General features: G+C 50.7%; 1 protein-coding gene across 1 annotated transcript in view; it reads left to right on the forward strand.

Annotated features, from left to right (window-relative positions):
* The window catches only part of LOC137800421 (nuclear receptor coactivator 3-like), a 54,754-nt gene that overhangs the window by 31,932 nt on the left and 2,822 nt on the right, over positions 1–20,000 (forward strand). The window contains exons 3-20 of the mRNA XM_068597611.1: positions 4,904–5,011; positions 5,935–6,095; positions 8,177–8,277; positions 8,394–8,568; positions 10,647–10,829; positions 11,462–11,548; positions 11,711–11,851; positions 12,274–12,421; positions 12,767–13,458; positions 13,552–14,735; positions 14,885–15,011; positions 15,283–15,441; positions 15,959–16,189; positions 16,435–16,540; positions 16,636–16,807; positions 17,166–17,492; positions 18,224–18,322; positions 19,478–19,727. Coding sequence (XP_068453712.1) covers positions 4,923–5,011; positions 5,935–6,095; positions 8,177–8,277; positions 8,394–8,568; positions 10,647–10,829; positions 11,462–11,548; positions 11,711–11,851; positions 12,274–12,421; positions 12,767–13,458; positions 13,552–14,735; positions 14,885–15,011; positions 15,283–15,441; positions 15,959–16,189; positions 16,435–16,540; positions 16,636–16,807; positions 17,166–17,492; positions 18,224–18,322; positions 19,478–19,727 — 4,432 coding nt within the window. The 5' untranslated portion in view covers positions 4,904–4,922. The remainder of the gene's footprint in view (positions 1–4,903; positions 5,012–5,934; positions 6,096–8,176; positions 8,278–8,393; positions 8,569–10,646; positions 10,830–11,461; positions 11,549–11,710; positions 11,852–12,273; positions 12,422–12,766; positions 13,459–13,551; positions 14,736–14,884; positions 15,012–15,282; positions 15,442–15,958; positions 16,190–16,434; positions 16,541–16,635; positions 16,808–17,165; positions 17,493–18,223; positions 18,323–19,477; positions 19,728–20,000) is intronic.

The raw sequence follows: 20,000 nt of genomic DNA on the forward strand, positions 1-20,000 counted from the left end.
GTCACCATTGTGAGTTTCTAAGGCCAGACCGGGGCCGGGTGCCTCTGTTTTGTCAACAGAGATTATGAAACAGCGGCCGGCTGGCAGGTAGGTAGGCGGAGGAGGAGAAGGAGGAGGAGGGCGACATCATCGGAGCTATTTGCATCACCCAGCTCGAGGACGCCCGCCGCGCTACCGCTGTCGCTCTGACGCGCGCTCACGGAGTGGAAAAAGTACAGCTCTTATAGAATATTTAGTATTTCTATAACTTGGTACATCTCATTGGCAGCAGAAATGTTTCAGATAACATTCAACACTTCAAACATCTAACGTGGGAAAAAAAACATGTCAAACATAAAATAAACATGCGGTAAACTCTTTTAACCTTTTGGAAAATCCTCCCGCGCCCATTTTAAGTCCCAGCATGCCCCATTCAGACCGTCTTTTGGCATTAAATATGTAACTTTTCCGACACAGTTTTTTGACTGAAACTCCTTCGTAACAGGTCAAGACTTTGTTTTATTGTGATTTTTGTTGCAGATTCCGATTCTTTACGTCTTAATCTTTCCAGAAATGTGTCTTATTGACCGCTCCAGGAGGCATTTTTAAATATATATTTGGCTCATATTGAGCTGGATGTTCATAGTTACAATCAAAATATTTTTTTTAAGTGATTTTTTTTTTTTGTAGATATACATTTTTTCCCCAAGACTTTGCTGAACAAATACATACAATAAACACAATTATTAGAATTAATTTGGGGTTCCTACAAAGACTCTGGAGACAAAATGGTTCCAATGGTTGTCAACAGGTTAAACGACATATGTTTATGACACAAAACAAAACGCACAGTGTCGACTACACACAGAAAGCGATTACAAACCCGTGTTGAATTTTGCCTCCAGACCCTTTCACTAATGTATAAAGTTATAAAAGTTGAACTCCGTCTCCCTCCTCCCAAGCTCAGTTTTCAAATTATAGAAAAACAAACGTTATCTGATTGATAGGAAATGAATCATGAAATCCATGGAATGAATAGTTAATATTGAATGTTTATTCGCCAAACTCTACACACTTGTTCAGAGTTATTGTTGGAATTAATGAAATCGCTTTGCAAACATCATCATTTTCTTTCTCTATGATACAATTTTCTTAAGGAAAAAACTAAACTTAAAAACTAAAATGTTGCATGCTTTTCAACAACATACTAATAATAACCAGCAAAACACTTTACATACAGCATAAGAACATTTATGTGAAACACATTTGTCTGAGTGAATAAAATCTGTCACTTTAAGAGATCGATGGCCAAAGATGTTACGCGTTTCCATGTCTGAATCAGAATCAGCTTTCAGTTTCACGTACATGGAATCTGACTCCGGCTTCTCTTCGCTCTTCATACTTATGAACCAAAGATAAATATAAAAGACAAAATAAGACATTAAGAAAACAGAAGAACAGTAAACAGTGGTCCAGATGGTGCAGGTGGAGGTGTCTGATTAATTGTTCAATTGTCCATCAGACTGACGGCCAGTGGGAGGAAGCTGTCCCTGTGTCTGCGAGAGGCTTTAGATGAACATTCATGAACATGTTCCCGTCCGCAAAAGGGAAACCTTGGCCTGATTGTGTGGCCGGAGGAGGCGGTTGTCCTGAAGCCCGCGAGGCGAAACTCTTTCCTGCGGGCCGTGCCGCCATGAAGTCAGCGGCAGGCTGCGGTCCCGCAGCAGAACCTCAAGAGTTCAGCGCCCCGGTGATGACGCCACAAGCGCCGCTGACCCGAGCGAAGTGGGGGCGGCACGAAGGCACCCCTTGAAAATCGCTCGGGTCGAGATCAGGGGGGTTGAGAACCGGGGTCCAACTAAGTGTGAAAGAGCCAAAGCTGGTTACCTGCATGGGTGCACTCACCTGTGTGTCAGCTGCAGAACAGAAGACCCCCTCAGGCTGGGAGCTAACGTCTCCGTGCCCCCTCTTCTTCTTTTCCTTTTTTTTTTTTTGTATTCTCCGGCCCGAGCCACAACAAGCAGCTGCTCCTTGATCCGCCCTCTGATGGACAGCTTCCCACTATTACCTTTGACTGTGATTAATGCCTGCGAGTCATCTCCAACCATATATATTTAGTCCAAAGACTTATTGAACATGCAGCTGATCAGGAGTGTGTAATTTATTTAGTTTCTGCCTCGGCTGAATGCTCATTTAATGGTGTCACGGCCATCTGCCATAAATGGCCAATTCCTTTAATTTATGTATGTTTAAATACGAGGATTTGCTATTTTCGTGGGGGGGAAAAAAGGCGACATTTTTGTACTTTTCTCCTGTTTCCATCAGCGTTTTACATCTTTTCCACATCCAAACAAATCTTTTTTTTTTTTTTTAAATCCCCAGAGTTTCTATTGGACTGTTTTTAATGCTCTAATTCAAACCCAGGTGCAGAGAAACCACGTTCTACTCCCCCCCCCCCCCCCCTCACATCTACCACACCTCGCTCCTTCTCCATTAAATTGCCATCTTCATGCCCATCTCTCCTCTCTCCCTCTTGCTTGCCCCTCCATGCCGCCTGTCGCCCTCTCTCCCATTTCCCCTCTTTACGCCTCTCATTCCTGCTGCCCCCCTGCTGCTATATTGTGCCCACCGCCGCCTCGCCGCCTCCTCTGCCACCCGGCCCCCGCACTGCCTGTGGCGCGTAATTGACTTTCTCCCATGCGCTGGAAAAAAAAAAAAAAAAAAAAGCGGGCGGCCCGCGCCCAGGCTGGAGGTGACCCATTTCCCTGGGGCATTCAGCAGCCTCCTAATCAACCATTCTCTGGGGCCGCCTCATTCACTCCGCAATTAGAGCAACTCCCTCTTTGAGAGCTCCATCAATAGGCTGCCGGGCGGGCGGGCGGGCTGAATTGTCGGAGGAGCAAAGACAGAGTTTCACTCAAACACTTTGCTTTGGCTCTTTTCGAGTTCTGAACCCTCCGACTTTGTACCCCCCCCCCCACCCCCTCCACACACACACACACACACACCCGCCACGCCGCCACCCTCTCTGCTTTTTACCCTCGTCTCCCTCGTGGCTGGTTTCATCACACGACAGCAAGCGGGGGTTTTGTGTGTCTAACGACGAGCGGCAGACAGGAGGAGGCAGGTAGACGGGGAGGATAGGCGAGAAGAGTCGGAGGTAGGCAGGCAGGCAGACAATGGCAACGAGACAGACAGTCAGATGGGTGGTACTCAGGGGAGAGATTAAAAAGAGAGATTTGAAAGAGACTCAAAGCGGGAGGGATTGAGCGGGAGGATCGGCGTGTATTTAGAGCGTCTCTCGCTTTTGAGAAGCAAGTATTCCCCGTTGTTGTCTTGCAAGGGAATACACTTGTGTATCACCTGGTGTTGAAGACATGCATGAAAGCAACCCGCCACATTGATTCTGTCTCAATAAGAAGGTGCGTTCACTGCCTGTTTTTGAGTCAGCCATATGATCTTTCTCCGCGAGCCCTCAGAGCGCGCGACTGAAGATTAAAACGAAAACGCAATCAGACGTCGTTTTTTTTGTGTGTGTGTGTGTGTGTGTTGTTGTCGTGAACGGCTCTGATCCCGCGAGAAAGGAGAGTCATCGCGCGGCGATTAAATAACAGGGCCCCGGCACTTCTCCCCGCTGCCGTCGGCCTGATTTGCGATGCAGGAGAGGCGTGCTCTGGTCAGAGGATAACCATGTAATCAATGGGATGAAAAAGCCGCTCTGGCTGTGAAGGTTAAGAGGGCTGCTGGAGGCGTTCAGCCCACTCCGTGCATCACACACACACATTCAAAACACACACCAGACAGTCTGCATGTTACATCTCCTCCTCTAATTCCTCCCCCTCTCACCTGTTCCCCCATCCCTCCCGTCTTTCCTTGACATGCCTTTATCTCTCTTTCTCTCAGCTTGCTCCATCTGCCTCCGCCTCTTTTCGCTCTGATTCCCCCTCCCTCCTCTTTTTTCTTTCCTCTGCATTTACTCTGTATATCCTCCGTCTCCCACTATTTGAGCTCTCTCTCTCTCTCTGTCTCTCCCCCTTCATTTACTTTCCTCTCTTCCCTCCCTTCCTCCATCCTCCTTTCCCTCCCTCCTTACCCTCCTCCTACCTTTCCCCAGTGTCAGCTGCTGTCACTGTGGAAAAGAAAGTGACCAATCAGAGCTCACTTCACAGCACCGGCTTCGCCCTCCCTCCCTCATTTCTTCCGTTCCTTCCCTCCTCCTTCTCCTTCTCCTCCTCCTCCTCCTCCTCCTCCTCCTCCTCCGCCTCCTCCTCCGCCTCCTCCTCCGCCTCCTCCTGCCTTCGTCCCATCTGCCTCTCTCCCCTACAACCTTTATCAGATCACTTCCTGGAGACAAAATGTGATGCATTATGGGAGACAGACGGCTGTCTAACGGGGTTAGTTGTGCAGCGTGGCTTATCATCAGAGACACTACTAATCCTGTGTGTGTGTGTGTGTGTGTGTGTGTGTGTGTGTGTGTGTGTGTGTGTGTGTGTGCGTGTGTGCGTGTGTGGGTGTGCGCGCGCACACCGCATGAGCTGACGAACTCATACATGCACAGGCCCACACACACAAACAAACACAACCTCACATGCTTACTCTCTTTTTTCCTGAGGAGGAGGAGGAGGAGGAGGAGGCAGACGAGACATGTTTATGTTCGTCAGTCTCTGCCAGGAGAATACGATTTGCATGATATAAGCATATTTTACTCTGCTGTGTTCTGTTGTGCACTGTATTCACTTCACAAGCTGCCGCTGTGTCGGTTATTTTTGCTGAGTTCAAAAGGATGATTCCCATGTCTTCTTCCCTGCACAATTACGTGTATAATAAGAGCTGAAGGGCTAAAAGGGACTATATAATCCCTCCTCTGCCTGCATTAAAGCCGTATTTACACCTGTGCATGTGCGTTTGTGCTCCTTCCTCCCAGGTGCTGATATGTGTACACGATGAGCGGATTGGGGGAGAACTCCATGGAGCCTCTGAGCTCAGAAAACCGGAAACGCAAGCTCTCCACTTGTGACACGCCTGGCCTGGGGTAAGTGTGTCTGATCTGCACGACAGAGGAGGAACGCGGGGAAAGTGGGCTACTGGGTCAGTGGCTTGTGGAGGCCGGGCCGTGCGGCTCCTTTTGTGTGCCGCGATGAGTGAGAACCTAAATGTGTGCAGAAATACCAGACGGTAGTTTTTCAAGTGGATAGACTGAATCATTAAAAAAAAATATATATATATATATAATACTTGATTTACCTCGAAGTTTCAGTTCATTGGGTTTGAAATGTCTCTGTTGAGAATGTTGGCTCATGGCCGTAACACAAACTGACTTTTCAAACCACAAGTTTATTTAAGGAGAGGTGTTGACTCAGTCAAATGTAAGTAAAAAAAAAAAAAAATTGGATCGAAACTCAAATTGAATACAACATCAAAAGACAGAGAAAGCTCTCACACTACATGTACAGTAGTTCAAAGGAAGCGACACGTTTTGGATCGCACTCGGACAGAAACGTGCGACCCGAGGTGAACTCTAGTCGCTGGCGCCCGGCCAAGAACGAGTCCCAGTGTCTCCGGGGCGAGTTGTTCCCCCTCGTTCCCAGTCTGTACGCTGAGCTAACCCAACAGGCTGCAGCTTCACATGAGGCGCACAGACTTGAGAGCCGTATCGATCAGTACTGTCAGTTTAATGATTTAAAGGTGTAGCTCTCCAAAACACGGTCAATGTGCTCCAACCACAATAAAAAATACTAGATTTCCTTTTTGCAGGACAAACTAAATTGCATCCACTGTGCTGTGTAATGTTGTTGAACATATATATATATATATATATATATATATATATATATATATATATATATATATATATATATATATATATATATATATATATATATATATATTTAGACAATTTGACAGAGGCGGAGTAGCGTCCGCTCAGCTTTATTCTTTGCACATTGCCCTCTGCAGGTGTGAGAGGAAGCGAAGGGAGCAGGAGAGCAAATACATCGAGGAGCTGGCGGAGCTGATCTCCGCCAACCTCGGCGACATCGACAGCTTCAACGTCAAACCGGACAAATGTGCCATCCTCAAAGAGACGGTGCGGCAGATCCGCCAGATCAAAGAGCAAGGTGAGTGGACCCGGTCGACCCCTCCCCCTCCTCCCCCACCTTACCTCACCCCCACCGATGACCTGAACCGGGTCGCGGCCCGGGAAGCGCCGGGAGTCCCGAACGGGTGCACCGCAAGTCAGACGGACGGTTGAAAAGTGTAGGAAACATTTGGGGGGAAGGTGAAGAGGAAGGAGAGACAGCTGGACACACACACACACACACACAGACACACACACACATGCGCGCGCCTCCTCAGAGCACAGGTGCAAGGACGAGTCATTCATCTCCCCCAAATTTCACAGCTTCAACTGTTTATGTTTGGGAGGAAACATTGGCAATGCTTTGTGATCCTGTCATTCGCGTGTGTGTACGTGTGCGTGTGTGTGTGTGTGTGTGTGTGTTGGGCATGCACAGCTGTGTGCTGCCCTCGCCAGGGGATGTTTAATTGGACGTTTGCAGGTAATCACATGCCCATCCATTCTGCTGAACTGCCAAATTATTAGTTCTGTTACAGCTGCCGTCGTCGTACGTCTGTCCGCATTGTGCAGCGGTCATGTCCACGGCGGACGATTTAAAAAGGATTCAGGCCTGAAATGCTTGCTTTACACGTGCACTGTCAGAGCAGAATGGACATATTTTACATTCTGTGTGTGTGTGTGTGTGAGTGTGTGTGTCTCTCAGTGTCGCTCAAGGTGAATTTCACGAGATCAGGGGGTGAGTTTTGTTCTGGCGTCTCGGCTCGGCTCGGTCGGCGTCTGCCACCTCGACAGGAAGGGGAAGAGGCTGCAGCTGCCGCCGACTGGCTGCTGACAGGTTGCCATAGTTACAGGAAGTGAAGACAGAAATGACACGGGCGTTTAGACTCGTCTCTCGCTCTCTACCTGTTCCTTCCTTCACTTTCAGTTGCTCTTTCTGCCAGTCTTCATGTTCGCTCTTTTCTCCATCAATCATCACTGTTTTTTTGTTTTTTTCATCATTCCACTTTGGATTTAATGCACTCTGCTCCGGCGTCTTCCTCCTCTTCTGCTTCCCTCTCTCTCTCTCTCTCTCTCCCCCCCCCCAGCCCTCTCTCATCTGTATTGCAGCACAATGAGTTGCAGCATCTTCAGGTTTTGCTCCCAGCATCCTGAGATATTGAGGGAGCTGATGGAGGGCAGCCTCTCTCTGTCTCACGCTCACTCTGTTCATCTCTCCCTCCTTCTCTCGGTCCATCTCTACTCGGCTTCGCAGTGCCTGGATGTTGGCGGCAATGGCTTTTTTCTCCCCTCTTTTCTTTGTGTGGGTATCTGTGCCCCTTGGGAGCTAATCAGATAGAATGATTCCTGCAGCCGAGCAGCCCCCACCTCGCTCTCAGACCCAAAGCCCTGCGTTAACACAACAAACACAGCCGCGTTCTGTCGGCGGCGTCTCCGTCCACGTCCCTCCGGTTCAGCTTCCTGTCTCTCTCTGTCTGTCTCCCTGTCTTTCTTTCCCTCCCTTCAGCCTCAGCCCCTCCATTAATTCAGGTGCCTCAGCTCCTGCCCCTGCACCATTACTGCTTCCAGAGCCTCTCTAGCTCTCTCCCGCTACCTCTCTCTCCCTCTCTCTCTCTCTCTCTCTCTCTCTCTCTCTCTCTCTCTCTCTCTCTCTCTCTCTCTCTCTCTCTCTCAGCCCCAGCCTACCAGACAGTCCCTCAGAGTCTGACACTGAATATAAAGCAAGAGGACGGCTGCTACCTGCTCCACATGCACCCAGCCCTCTACTCCTCCTGACGGGCTCCTCAGAGAAACCTTCCTCCGTCCGTCTCCCTCCTCACCTGTAGTTTTAAATTAACAAATATATATATAAATATATATATATTTAAGGGAAGATTGGGAAACGCTGCCCCCTGCTGGTGCAGCTAGAGTAGTGACTAACTGTTTCCTCCTGTTCCAGGTATCGTTGCGCTCTCCTTGTGTTTCTCCTTTGCTCTTTTTTTTTTTTTTTTTTTTGCTTCTTTGTAGGCAGCTGTGCTTGAAATGGCTGGTGTGTGTTGTTTTTTTTCTTCTTTTTTTTTCAGTGATGCATTTTGTCTCATCCCCCCCCCCACCTCCCTCTCTCCCTTTTCCCTTCTCCTGCAGGGAAAGCTTCATCCAACGACGACGACGTCCAGAAGTCAGACGTGTCCTCGACAGGTCAGGGGGTCATCGACAAGGACCACCTGGGGCCGCTCCTCCTGCAGGTGAGTGCCGCAAATCCATCCCGGTCGATCGTGGAGGAAAACCAAAAAATGAGTCACTGAAGGTTTTGCTGAGCCGTCTGTGCGCGGGTGGTGACTTCCTGTCGCTGTGCTCCCAGGCTCTGGACGGCTTCCTGTTCGTGGTGAACCGGGAGGGCAGCATCGTCTTTGTGTCGGACAACGTGACGCAGTACCTGCAGTACAAACAGGAGGAGCTCATCAATACCAGCGTGTACAATATTCTCCATGAGGACGACAGGGAGGAGTTCCACAAGAACCTGCCCAAGACCAACAGTGAGAGAAACACACACACTCTCACACACACACACACACACACACACACACACACACACACACACACACACACACACACACACACACACACTCACTCACACTCACTCACAGGGGAAGCCGCACATCTGCTCTCACGTAAACCCTGCTTGACATCTTCCACAGCGCCGAGGTATAACACTAACTTCCAGAGGTTACAACAACTCCGCGCGCACACACACACACGTACGTACGTCCACGTAGACGCACTCGGGTTATTTATTCACGCTCCTCCGTTTGTAACTCCTCCTCCTCTCGTTACGGCGGAGGCGCTCCTGGGAAGTCTGTTCATGTGCATGAGAGCTTTTTCGAGAGACACACACACACGCACACACACACACACACACCTGACAAAACCCACATGTGCACAGGAGCACCCACCCACTCTGCGCTAAGCAGGCAGAGCGTAGCGCAGCTGTCAGTCACACTCAGTGGTCCAGACAGTGTAAAACAGGCCCGAGCTTTATTCAGATCCCATGGCAGCCATCTGGAAACTACTTACTGCTGAATAATGCACCTCCACTCCTTCCTTTCACTTAATGCCATTCCTGTTTGCCCGTGCCTGTGTATTATTGTGTATGTTGACGTGCTTATATGTCAGCAGTAGGATTGCATTTTTGAAGAAACGTGCTGCCTATGTGTGTGTTTAAGCCCGTGAGTATGTGCACAGAGCACTATTTATAAAGCTGATTAATTATGGATCGGTGTGCTCGACTGAACCCGCGACTCCATTAACTCCGCAGCGACGTTCCAACGGCAGTGTGGGCTCCGACGATGTCATTGACACGTTCTCTCGCTTATTTCCGCGCGCTCCTTTTATTCATTCCCCTCTCTCTTTATTTTTTAAGACTCGTCTTTATCTACTTTTCCTCCGAGCGTCCTCCCCCCCCCCCCACCTTGCCTCAGCTCCAGTCCCTCGTTCTCGGCCTCATTCATTCTTCATGCGGCCGCCGACTAAGACGAATATCTTTTTCCGCTGGTCCGCTTCTCAACCTGCTTTTTCCCTCCCTGCTCTCCCTCCCGCCCCTCATTGTGTCTCTCGCTCTGCTGCTCGGCCCCTTCATTATGTTATGCCATGAATGAAATACGCTCTCGCTGCAAATTCCTACGGGATGACCGCTGACCACGCCGGCTCCAGTCACACACACACACACACACACACAGACACACACACACCAAAACAAACTCCCGATCGTGCGCACGGCGAGGACGGAGCCTTTGTGGAGGGCTTGTGTGTGTTATTTTGACCCCTCCGTCTTGGCTCGCTGTCAGCTAATTGCGTCTGATGGGCGACGTCGGCCCCAGCGACTGTGCTGCGCTTGCTCCAGTCCTACAGTATGGCCTTGGCAAATCACCTCTCACTATCAGTTAAACACACCCCTGCCTCCCCCTCTCCATCCCCTCCCCCCATCAGACGTCTCGCTGTCCTGGGTTTACTCTCGTAGCCTCCCTGCACCTGCCAGACAGAAACCTCCGGCCAACTCAAGGCCCCTGATAAGGCTTCACGCAGACCTTGGAGGACAGTTGGAAGTCTCTCTGAAGTTCGCCTCCCCCTTTCTCTCTTTCTCTCTCTCTCTCTCTCTCTCTCTCTCTCTCTCGTCCTCCCCTCTCCCCCTGTGAAGGTGACCCCCGTCTAACTCAGTGTGTGTGTGTGTGTGTGTGTGTGCCGTGATGAGAAGTCAGGGCCTAAATGAGGATAGATGGCGGAGTGTCCCTGGCCTCTGCCCAGGCTGAGAGGGAGAGGTATTGGAAATCGACACCTTGGCTACATTAATCCCATGGTCCATTTAGCCAGGCATCCCAACATCAGGGGAGGCTTCTCAATTTGAGAGGGAAAATACATGTTAGCGTGTGTGTTTGTCTGTTTGTTTTGCTTGCTTGTGTGTGTGTGTGTGTGTGTGTGTGTGTGTGTGTGTGTGTGTGTGTGTGTGTGGATGCCCCGGCAGGAAGAGGGCGTGAACCGCTGTGACGACAGGCGATCCATTTGCTTTTCACTCACCCGTGTGAGTTCACTTTTTGTTTGTGTTTCCTCTCCGTCGTAGTAAATGGAGTGTCGTGGGGAAGCGAGGCGGCCCGACAGAAGAGTCACACCTTCACTTGCCGGATGCTGGTCAAGTTTGGCCACGCCCACGGCCCCATGGAGGAGGGGCCAGGAGGGCCGCGCTACGAGACCATGCAGTGCTTTGCTCTCACCCAGCCCAAAGCCATGATCGAGGAGGGGGAAGGTACGCTGGCTCCATCGCGTATTCACACACTCTTTTCAGCTCATGAAGAAGACTGATTTAGGATTTTACTGAAACAAACACCGATCTGTGTTTATCTGCAATTCCCCTTTCCATAAAAAAAAATGTGTTTTGCTTATTGTTATTCCACTTGGAGGTTATTTTTTATTTATTTTACATACATTTACTGCTGCTGTGGTGCAGTGTGATGAGGAAACTTAAAGATTGGACTTTTCAGTGAACTTTTGAAACAAAGAATAATTACACAAATTGTTATTCCAAGCAGGGTTTTTTTTTTTTTTAAACACGTCTTGAGGGGAAATCAAATAACAAATATAAAATTCAGGTTGATAAAACTTGAAAAGCAGAAACTTTGTAGTTCAACTTCTTATTTGTTTCTCACTTGGACGGATTTGGGTTCATAGTAAGAAGCTAAATTTAACTTTCTCCTCATTTCTATTACCAGAAGCAACGGCTTTTTTTGTGTGTGTGCAAAATGTGAACACATTTAGGACCAGCACAGTTTTCCCCTGCGACTTGTGAATTCTCATTTTGGTTACACGCACCTGAGGGAAATCAGGAACGCAATGATCATGAAAGATGCCTGACGCTCCTCCTCCCCTTTCAACCTGCAGACCTGCAGTCATGCATGATCTGTGTGGCCCGTCGGGTGACAGCCGTGGAGAGAACGGAGAGCTTCAATACCCGGCATGAGCTCTCAGGTGAGGAGCCGCCGAGCCCGAAACGCCCGCCGGACCAACGCAGAGGGCTCAAACGTCCCTCTGGCGTTGATTCTTTACCCGTGAACAGGCTTTGATTCGCCTCCTCCGCCTCCTTGTTCTCTCTTTCCCCCCTGCTCGTCCTCCCTCCGTCCTCCCCGGCAGGTAAACTGATCCAGATCGACCAGAACTCCCTGCGAGCGTCGATGCGTCCGGGCTGGGAGGATCTGTTGAGGCGCTGCATTCAGATGTTCCTTCAGCACAGTGACGGGCAGCCCTGGTCGCACAAACGCCACTACCATGAGGGTGAGTCACGCACACACACACACACACACATACGCAAACGCACACATCTGGATCCATGTATCCTTGTAAGGCGCTTTTTTACATCCACGATGGCGGAATCGTCAGGCTCGGGGTGGATTTCTAAGTTGTGTATTCAGTCTTCACTCTGACCACGTTACAGTCGTACGAAACGATTTGTCTTTCATTCGTTTCCAGCCGTCCATCTCTCGGCCAAGCCTCCGTTAAGAAAGAAACCTTGAGACGCACACCTCATGCATCAGTGTATCAATATTGATCTCATGAATACAAATGTCTGAGCGCCGGAGCATTGATCCTCACTGTAATCACAGTTTATTTTAACATAAAGGCAGTGATTGATGACCTCTGTTACCAGATAAGTGTTTCAGGGTGTTCATTTTTGTCGTTTCATCTGCGCGCCGCAGCCTTCCTGCAGGGTCACGCCGAGACGCCCTTGTACCGCTTCTCCCTGTCCGACGGCACTCCGGTCACGGCGCAGACCAAGAGCAAGCTGTACCGCCACCCCATGAGCAACGAGCCGCAGGGCTTCATCTCCACTCACCTGCTCCAGAGGTCAGACACTGAAAACACAAACACTCCACTCCGACTCAGCGAAGGATGTTTCATTACCTGCCGCGTCCAGGAAGAAAAAAAAGAAAAGAAGAAAAAAAGCACTTCCAGCCTATCTATGCGAGGCATTCATGCCACACAAATAGCTGAAGTAGCAGCTGAAGTAGCTTTTATGCATTGGGATCACAGTCAGACGCCGCGCAGGAACTCATATTTTAGTCGCACTTGTGCTGAGCAGTCGGAGAGCCGTTATAGTGGAGGAAGGGGCGGAGGGGGGGGGGGGGGTGTTTTCAAGGTTGTTGTGTTGTTTTTTTTTACAACCTTGTCTTCTGTCTCCTTTCCACACAGGGAACCCAACGGCTACCGCTCAGCTCAGGGTGGGAGCATGATGCCCAACGCCATGAGACAACAGGGCATGGGAGGCCCCAACCCGAATGCCCAGATGAACATGAACACCGGCGGGGGGATGGGCATGGGGGGCATGGGCAACATGAGCAGGGGCTTCGGCATGAACGAGCAGGCCCACTTGGGTCACATGGGCCCGATGGGAGGCGGCTCCATGTACGGTGGGAGCGGGGGAGGAGGAGGAGGAGGAGGAGGAGGTGGTGGTGGTGGCGGAGGTGGAGGAGGCGGAGGCATGGGCAGCCGCATGATGCAGATGAATCAGATGGGGCCGATGAATCAGGCGGGGCACATGAATCAGATGGGTCCCATGAATCACCCGGGCCAGGGCATGCCGCAGCAGCACCCGCAGCAGCAGCACCCGCAGCAGCAGCACCCGCAGCAGCATCCGCAGCAGCACCCGCAGCAGCACCACCCGCAGCAGCATCCGCAGCAGCACCCGCAGCAGCACCACCCGCAGCAGCACCCGCAGCAGCACCCGCAGCAGCCCCCGTTTCAGAGCAGCGGCGGGTTTGGGCTGAGTGGCATGAACAGCCCTTCAGGAAGCCCCAGGATGGGCGGCCCCCAGCAGGGGCTCCTGATGTCACCCCGCAACCGAGGGAGCCCAAAGATGGGCGCCAACCAGTTCTCACCCGGAGGTGAGTCACGCTGTCTGGGGACTCGTCAGTTATTTTTATGTGGTTTGATTTGTTTGTTTGATTTGTGGTGCTTGTTTGTTGTTGTCTTTCCAGGCATCCACTCTCCCATGAGTGGCATTGTCAGTGGTGGAGGAAGTGGGGGGAGCAGCACCACCTTCTCCAGCAGCTCCCTAAACGCCCTCCAGGCGATCAGCGAAGGCGTAGGGAGCTCCCTCCCCTCCACGCTGACGTCGCCTTCGCCGGCCCACAAGCCAGACAGCTCTCCCAGCATCCACTCCTCCTCCTCTTCCTCTCAGCCCAGTCAGCAGCCGGCCAAACCTGGCCCAGATGGCTCCAAAAGCCCTGCGGGAGGCTTGGGTCCGGGGCCCGGCGACCACCACCACCCCATGCACCACCACCACCACCATCAGCATCCTCAGGCTGAGGGTTCGGGAGACCGACCGGACAGCCAGGCGGCGGCGGCGGCGGCGGCAGCGGCAGCGGCGGCGGCAGCGGCGGCGGCAGCGGCGGCGGCGGCGACGGCGACAAAAGAGTCTGCAGAGGGAAGCAGTGAGGCCGGGGCGGCGGGCTCTGAAGCCCCTCGCCGGGTGCCAGACAGTAAAGGGCATAAGAAGTTGCTGCAGTTGCTGACTTCCCCGACTGAGGAGCTGGGAATAGGCGGCAGCGGGTCGTCGGGTCCCCCCGTGCCGCCCCCAGCAACCGTCGGCGGCGCTCCCGCAGGCTCGGACACCAAGGACCCCGCCGGAGGCATGACCAGCCCCTCGTCTACCGGCGTGTCTTCCTCTTCCTCTGCCGGTGCCAATCCCGGCCAGGCCGCGGGTCCGGGGGGCGTGTCGACGTCGCTGTCGTCGGCCCACTACACGGGCTCGCTGCAGGAAAAGCACAAGATCCTCCACAAGCTTCTCCAGAATGGAAACACCCCGGACGAAGTCGCCAAGATCACGGCGGAGGCGACGGGGAAGGTGACACTCGGGGGCCAGGAGGGCGGCGAGGCCGGGACGGGGGGGTCCGGGGCCGGGGCCGGGCCGGGGTCAGTCACGGAGCCCAAACAGGAGCAGCATAGTCCCAAAAAGGAGAAGACCCACGCCCTCCTCCACTACCTCCTCAACAAGGATGACTCCAAAGAGCCGGTGGACGTCAAGCCCAAACTGGAAGAGCTGGATGGGAAGGGAGCCAGCGGGGCCGCCGGCGGCCCGGCTCGTGGCGGCCCCGGATCGGGCCCCGCCGCCGCCGCCGAACATCCCGAGAGCAAGATAAAGTCGGAGCCGCCTGATGACGTGAGCGTGCTTCTTTTGTTCAGACGTGATTACATATAATATTGTTGACATTCAGCCACGCAGAGCTTCTCACTTCCTGAATCAATGTGAATCTTCACAGACTTCTTTTTGTACGTAATAACTCACTTGGGCTTATTTTCCATGTCCAGCTGCACAACCTGGAGTCCATCCTGGGAGATCTGAGGGGTTCAAGCTCTGACTTTTACCCGGATCCGGCTGGAGGGGCCAACGACGCGGGAAGCAAACCCCAGGGTTGCCTTGACGACGGCCTGCAGGGTGAGTGCGACGCCGATGAGGAGTGACGGCTCCGTGCGAGACGGGTGTCATGACATCATATGTGATAAAAATCAATGTAGAACGCCAGTGAAACTGCATCTGGCGACATCTTTTGCCGACTTTCTGAGGTTTGTTTCACCCCTAAAGCTCCATAAGTGAGTTTTTTTTTACACATTCGTGCTTCCAACATGAACTCATGTTCATGTCAAGATCTATTTCTGAGTAATACGCGCGTCTGATCAGTGGGTTTATCCTTTTTTTTTGTGCACAGGGAGTCCAGGAATGGGTCCGGGACCTCGGGGGCCCTTCCAGAGGGCCTTGTCCATGGACGGGAAGCCTCCTGTCGGCCCCGTGGGGACAGGCAGACGCCCCATGCTCATCAAGCAGGAGAACATGATGGGCGGCCCGGACGGATACCCAGGAAACATGGGTGAGTGTTCAAGTCCCTCAACATCAGTGTCACCACATTTTATCTAGAGTAATGTGTTCCCCAATCCTGGAATATGTTTTAATGTGCTTCTTTTTTTTTCGGGGCCAAAACGCAAATTACAATCGTTCTAGATTTGTTTCAAACGTTTGGTTGTATATTCTCATTTTGAATCTACCGTCTGCCGATCGCATGGAAAACCTGGAAAAGCCATGGAATTTTAAATTGGTTATTTCCAGGCCTGGAAAAGTCTTTGAAAAAAATAAAATCCCAAAAGTTTTGGACGAGTCATGAAAATGTCTTATATTCATGTGTTCATGTCGTTCATTTACGCTGAGTTTGAAAAAAATGAATATGCTTTTAAAAGAAAGACGACATCTTCTCCCTTTTTTTTTCATGTGAAATTCGGTTTAAAATCATGGAAATCCATTGGTCAAAATGTGTTTGAAGCCTGATTCAAAGACACAGATTGAAGGTAAATATCAGACGTGTTTGTGACAAACGTCTGATGTTTCACCAGGACCAATGAACAGGGGCATGGTTCCCCAGAGGTCCCCCATGGGCGGGTCAGGAGACTGGGGCATGAGCCGCTCCAGCGCCAGCCCCGTGGGCCCGGCGGGCCACCCCTCCATGATGCGCCAAGGCATGGAGTACAGCAACAGCAAGGGCATGATGTCGGGACCGATGGTCGGCCGCTCCAACAGCGTGCCGGGCACCAGGTCCATGCTGCAGCAGCAGCTCATGGATATGGGTACGTCTGCCACGCAGAGTTACTGCAGTTCGCTCGCTGTCGAGCCGACGTTTTGTGGCTTTCCATGGAATAGTGTAATTAGCTGGGTGAATGTGTGAATGCTCCTCAAACTGACCCTCCGCTTGAAATGATGTTCCATTTTGTGGACTAACAAGTCCCAGTGCGTTGCTTTCTGTAAACCTTGAGCTTCTGTCTGACACTCTGCATGTGTAGTGCATTAAACATTCATTATGTTTGTGGTTTAGGAGGCTCCGCTGACATGGGCATTGGTATGAGCCCCTTCAGCCAGCAGGGCCAGCCCAGCCAGGCCCCCTCCTGGCCGGACACCATCATGGGCATGGAGGGTAACAGGTCAGTGCAACATCCCTCGTCGCCTGTACTCATTCCTGGTGATCCGCAGTTGAACCTCACGGGCGTCTCTCTCTGTGTCGGTCGGTGCCTTGCAGACGCCAGTTTGGCAACACCTTAGACGATCTTCTGGTGCCTCCCACCACCAGTGAGGGTCAGAGCGACGAGCGGGCGCTTCTGGACCAGCTGGACTCTCTGCTGAATAACACGGACGGCATCGCTCTAGAGGAGATAGACCGAGCCCTGGGCATCCCGGACCTCGTCAGCCAGGTGGGTCGTCCGAAAAAGACCGTAAAAAAAAAAAAGAAAAATTGGATTAGCGACGCTCTCTTTCTCCGTGCTGCTCCATGTCCTCGACTAAAAGTAAAGTAAAAAAGGTAAACTGATCGGTCTCATGACTCATGAGCGAGCCTCACGTTCATCCTGGCATTAGATATTTCAGTCATGACTCGCAGTGTTCAGGCTGTTCTCTCGCTGAAGGGAGATGGATGAGCCCAGAGGGATCTGTCTGTGCTGCTTAGAAAAAGACAATTACAGAGCCAACCAATTGGAAATGAATCAATTAGATGGAGAGGTTTGACAAAGTTCTCTCTCTCTCTTTTTTGTCCTCTTGTCCCGGCTGCTCCAGAACCAGGGAGGCGAGCAGCAGATGGAGCCGTTCCCAGGACAGGACCCGTCCATGGTGATGGACCAGAAGCCCATCTACGGACAGGGCTACCCCGGACCCCCCTCCATGCCATTGCAGTCCGGCTACGGAGGAAACCCCATGCAGGGGCCGGCTCAGCAGGGGGGGTTCGGGCCCATGCTGTCTCAGATGGGCCACGGCGGCAGCTTCCCCGGTATGGGCGGCATGGGCGCCATGGGTCACCCTCGTGCCAACATGATAAGACCCAGGATGATGACCGCCAACAAGCCCATGAGGCTCCAGCTGCAACAGAGGCTGCAGGGGCAGCAGGTACGGATTCATCAGCTCGCATGCAAACAAGTGAAATATTGTTTCCCAATAAGGTGCCACAAAACTAAACATGTGAGGATGGTGTGTTCTCACACTGCAAGGATTCAGATGCACTTACATTACAGTTCATGTAGCTGATGCTTTTTTCCAAAGCGACTCACAATAAGTGCATTCAAGCGTGAGGACAAACTCAGAACAACAAGAATCAAGAAAGTGCAATTTCTTCAAGAGAGTAAACTACAAAGTGCAATCAGTAAGAGACATTTAGGTGCAACTAAAGTGCTACTACTGCGCTACTTTCCTTATTCAAGGTGTAGTCGAAAAATATGTGTTTTTAGTTTGTGATGGAAGATGTGGAGACTTCCTGATGTCAATGAGGAGCTCATTCCACCATTGAGAAGCCAGGACACTTAAATAAATCCCACTATAATATGCAGATTAAACCCAGGTAAGGACCTCCTCGCATTCGGGAGAAGTGAACATTACGACAGATAGAATAGGAGGAGCTTCTTTGACCAGCTGTGGCTTGTTGATCTCGTTTAAGTCGTGCCTCGTGCATCCTTTTTTTGTTATTCCAAAAAAAATGTTACATGCACGCAATAGATTTCTTGTGTTCTAACTCTGCCCTCTATGTTCATTCATAGGTGTAATTTATCTGTAAATGTACCGTGTACAAGGTCAGAGTAACATTTGCTCCTCCATCTTATCTTGAATGCCATTTCTTCCCTCAGTTCATGAATCAGACGCGGCAGGGCATGGGCATGAAGATGGAGAACCCAGGAGGCAACCCTGGCATGAGGCCCAGCATGCAGCCTGGCATGGGAGGACAGGTAGATGACAAAAACTCATTTCTTCCAGATGAATCACCGTAATACTGTTTTAATAGCATCATCAGACTCAAGTTGGCCAAGTGTGTCCACACATATAAAGTATTTGACCCAAGTTGTCAGTCGCTCTCAATGTATTTGGATGCAAACTTCAAAAACAGATTTATAAGTTATAAACCTTTTCATAAAGGGTCACCTTTTTAGCAGTCTTTCGGCCCGTTTGGTAGCCAGTTTAAACCAGACAGTGATGGACGTACAGGGAACAGACTGATTGCCGTGTTTGAACTTCCTCGGCTGGTGCCCGAAGTTCATCACCAACTGGTAGTTTTTTTATGATCCTGCTTTTATAAATCGAGGGAGATTATAGGTCGCTGAAATCTGGAGATTTCCATGGCTACCGCAGTCCCATTTACATTTATATCTTACTTTTGGGGCATGTTCCTTGCCCTCGATGAATTAACTATTATTAGTTAAGGAGCTGGAGATTGAGAGAGGGAGGATGACAACACGCTCGGCTCCGAGTTATTACGACCTCGTGTCTGCATGAATACTCCTCTCCGTATCAGACGATGCTGATGGACGAATCGTCCTCGGTTGACTTTTAATTTGTTAGTCTTGGTATAAATATATTGTTGTTCATGTAAACTTTGTGTTATTTGCTTTCCCCTTATCTTAAATGAATATCTTTGATGCAACATTCAGGAGACACAACTTTTGGAAATTTGACAATCCTAGTGGAGTGAGATATAAAACAAAAGCCTTTAGTTTCCACATCACAAGCGACCTCATCGCCAACCCATTTTCAACATGGCATACTTTACATTTCATGACATATTTTATTAAAGCTGCATATATAAGTTATACAACTTACACGTGTGAAAACTCATTTAATTCATCACCTCAAGCAATACTTTCAGACACATTTTTACTTATTTTATTTTTTATTCCATCTCTATATATAAAAAATATTTTTCTTATTGTTTAATTTTTTAAAATGTTGTTTTATTACTGTTTATTTATATTACTTGATCTTTATTTACTGTGAGCAATGCCGCTGTAATCCTGTAATTTCCCCACTCAGGGACTAATGAAGGATTATCTTATTTGATCTTATCTTATACCACATGTCAACTCTCTGACCGTGTTTGTTTCGTGCAGTCGGGCTTCCTCAACGCTCAGATGATGGCTCAGCGCAGCAGGGAGATGGTCACCATGCAGATGAGGAGGCAGCGCATGATGATGCTGATGCAGCAGCAGCAGCAGCAGCAGGCGGCGGCCGCTGCTGCAGCCGCCGGGGGATTCAGTCCTCCTCCCAACGTCACGGCTCCCGGTGGCATGGAGAACCCCATGGGGGGGCCGAACATGGGCCAGCCGGGCCCCCAGCAGTTCGGCTATGGCGGGAACTATGGTGAGTTTTCCTGAGGCGGGCGCTGCAACGTGTACTGCTGCTCCCTGGTGGGGAGTCGACGCACTGCAGGCTGCCGGTCTCACATTTGTCGTGTGAAAAAAGATTGGCAGATTAACGTTTCAATGACAGCTGTCCATGTTCAGCTCCCTTTATACTATAATCAGACCAGATATTGTTACTTCTGATGGTAGGTAAGTCTCATCACACACAACAGGAACAGGATTGTCCTTTGAGTCGCTTTGAATAAAACCCTGGCGCGGTGGTGAGCTGGGG

This window comes from Clinocottus analis, unplaced genomic scaffold (genome assembly GCF_023055335.1).
Source record: "Clinocottus analis isolate CAN_PGR_092001 unplaced genomic scaffold, fCliAna1.0.p SCAF_4, whole genome shotgun sequence".
NCBI classification, from domain to species: domain Eukaryota; kingdom Metazoa; phylum Chordata; class Actinopteri; order Perciformes; family Cottidae; genus Clinocottus; species Clinocottus analis.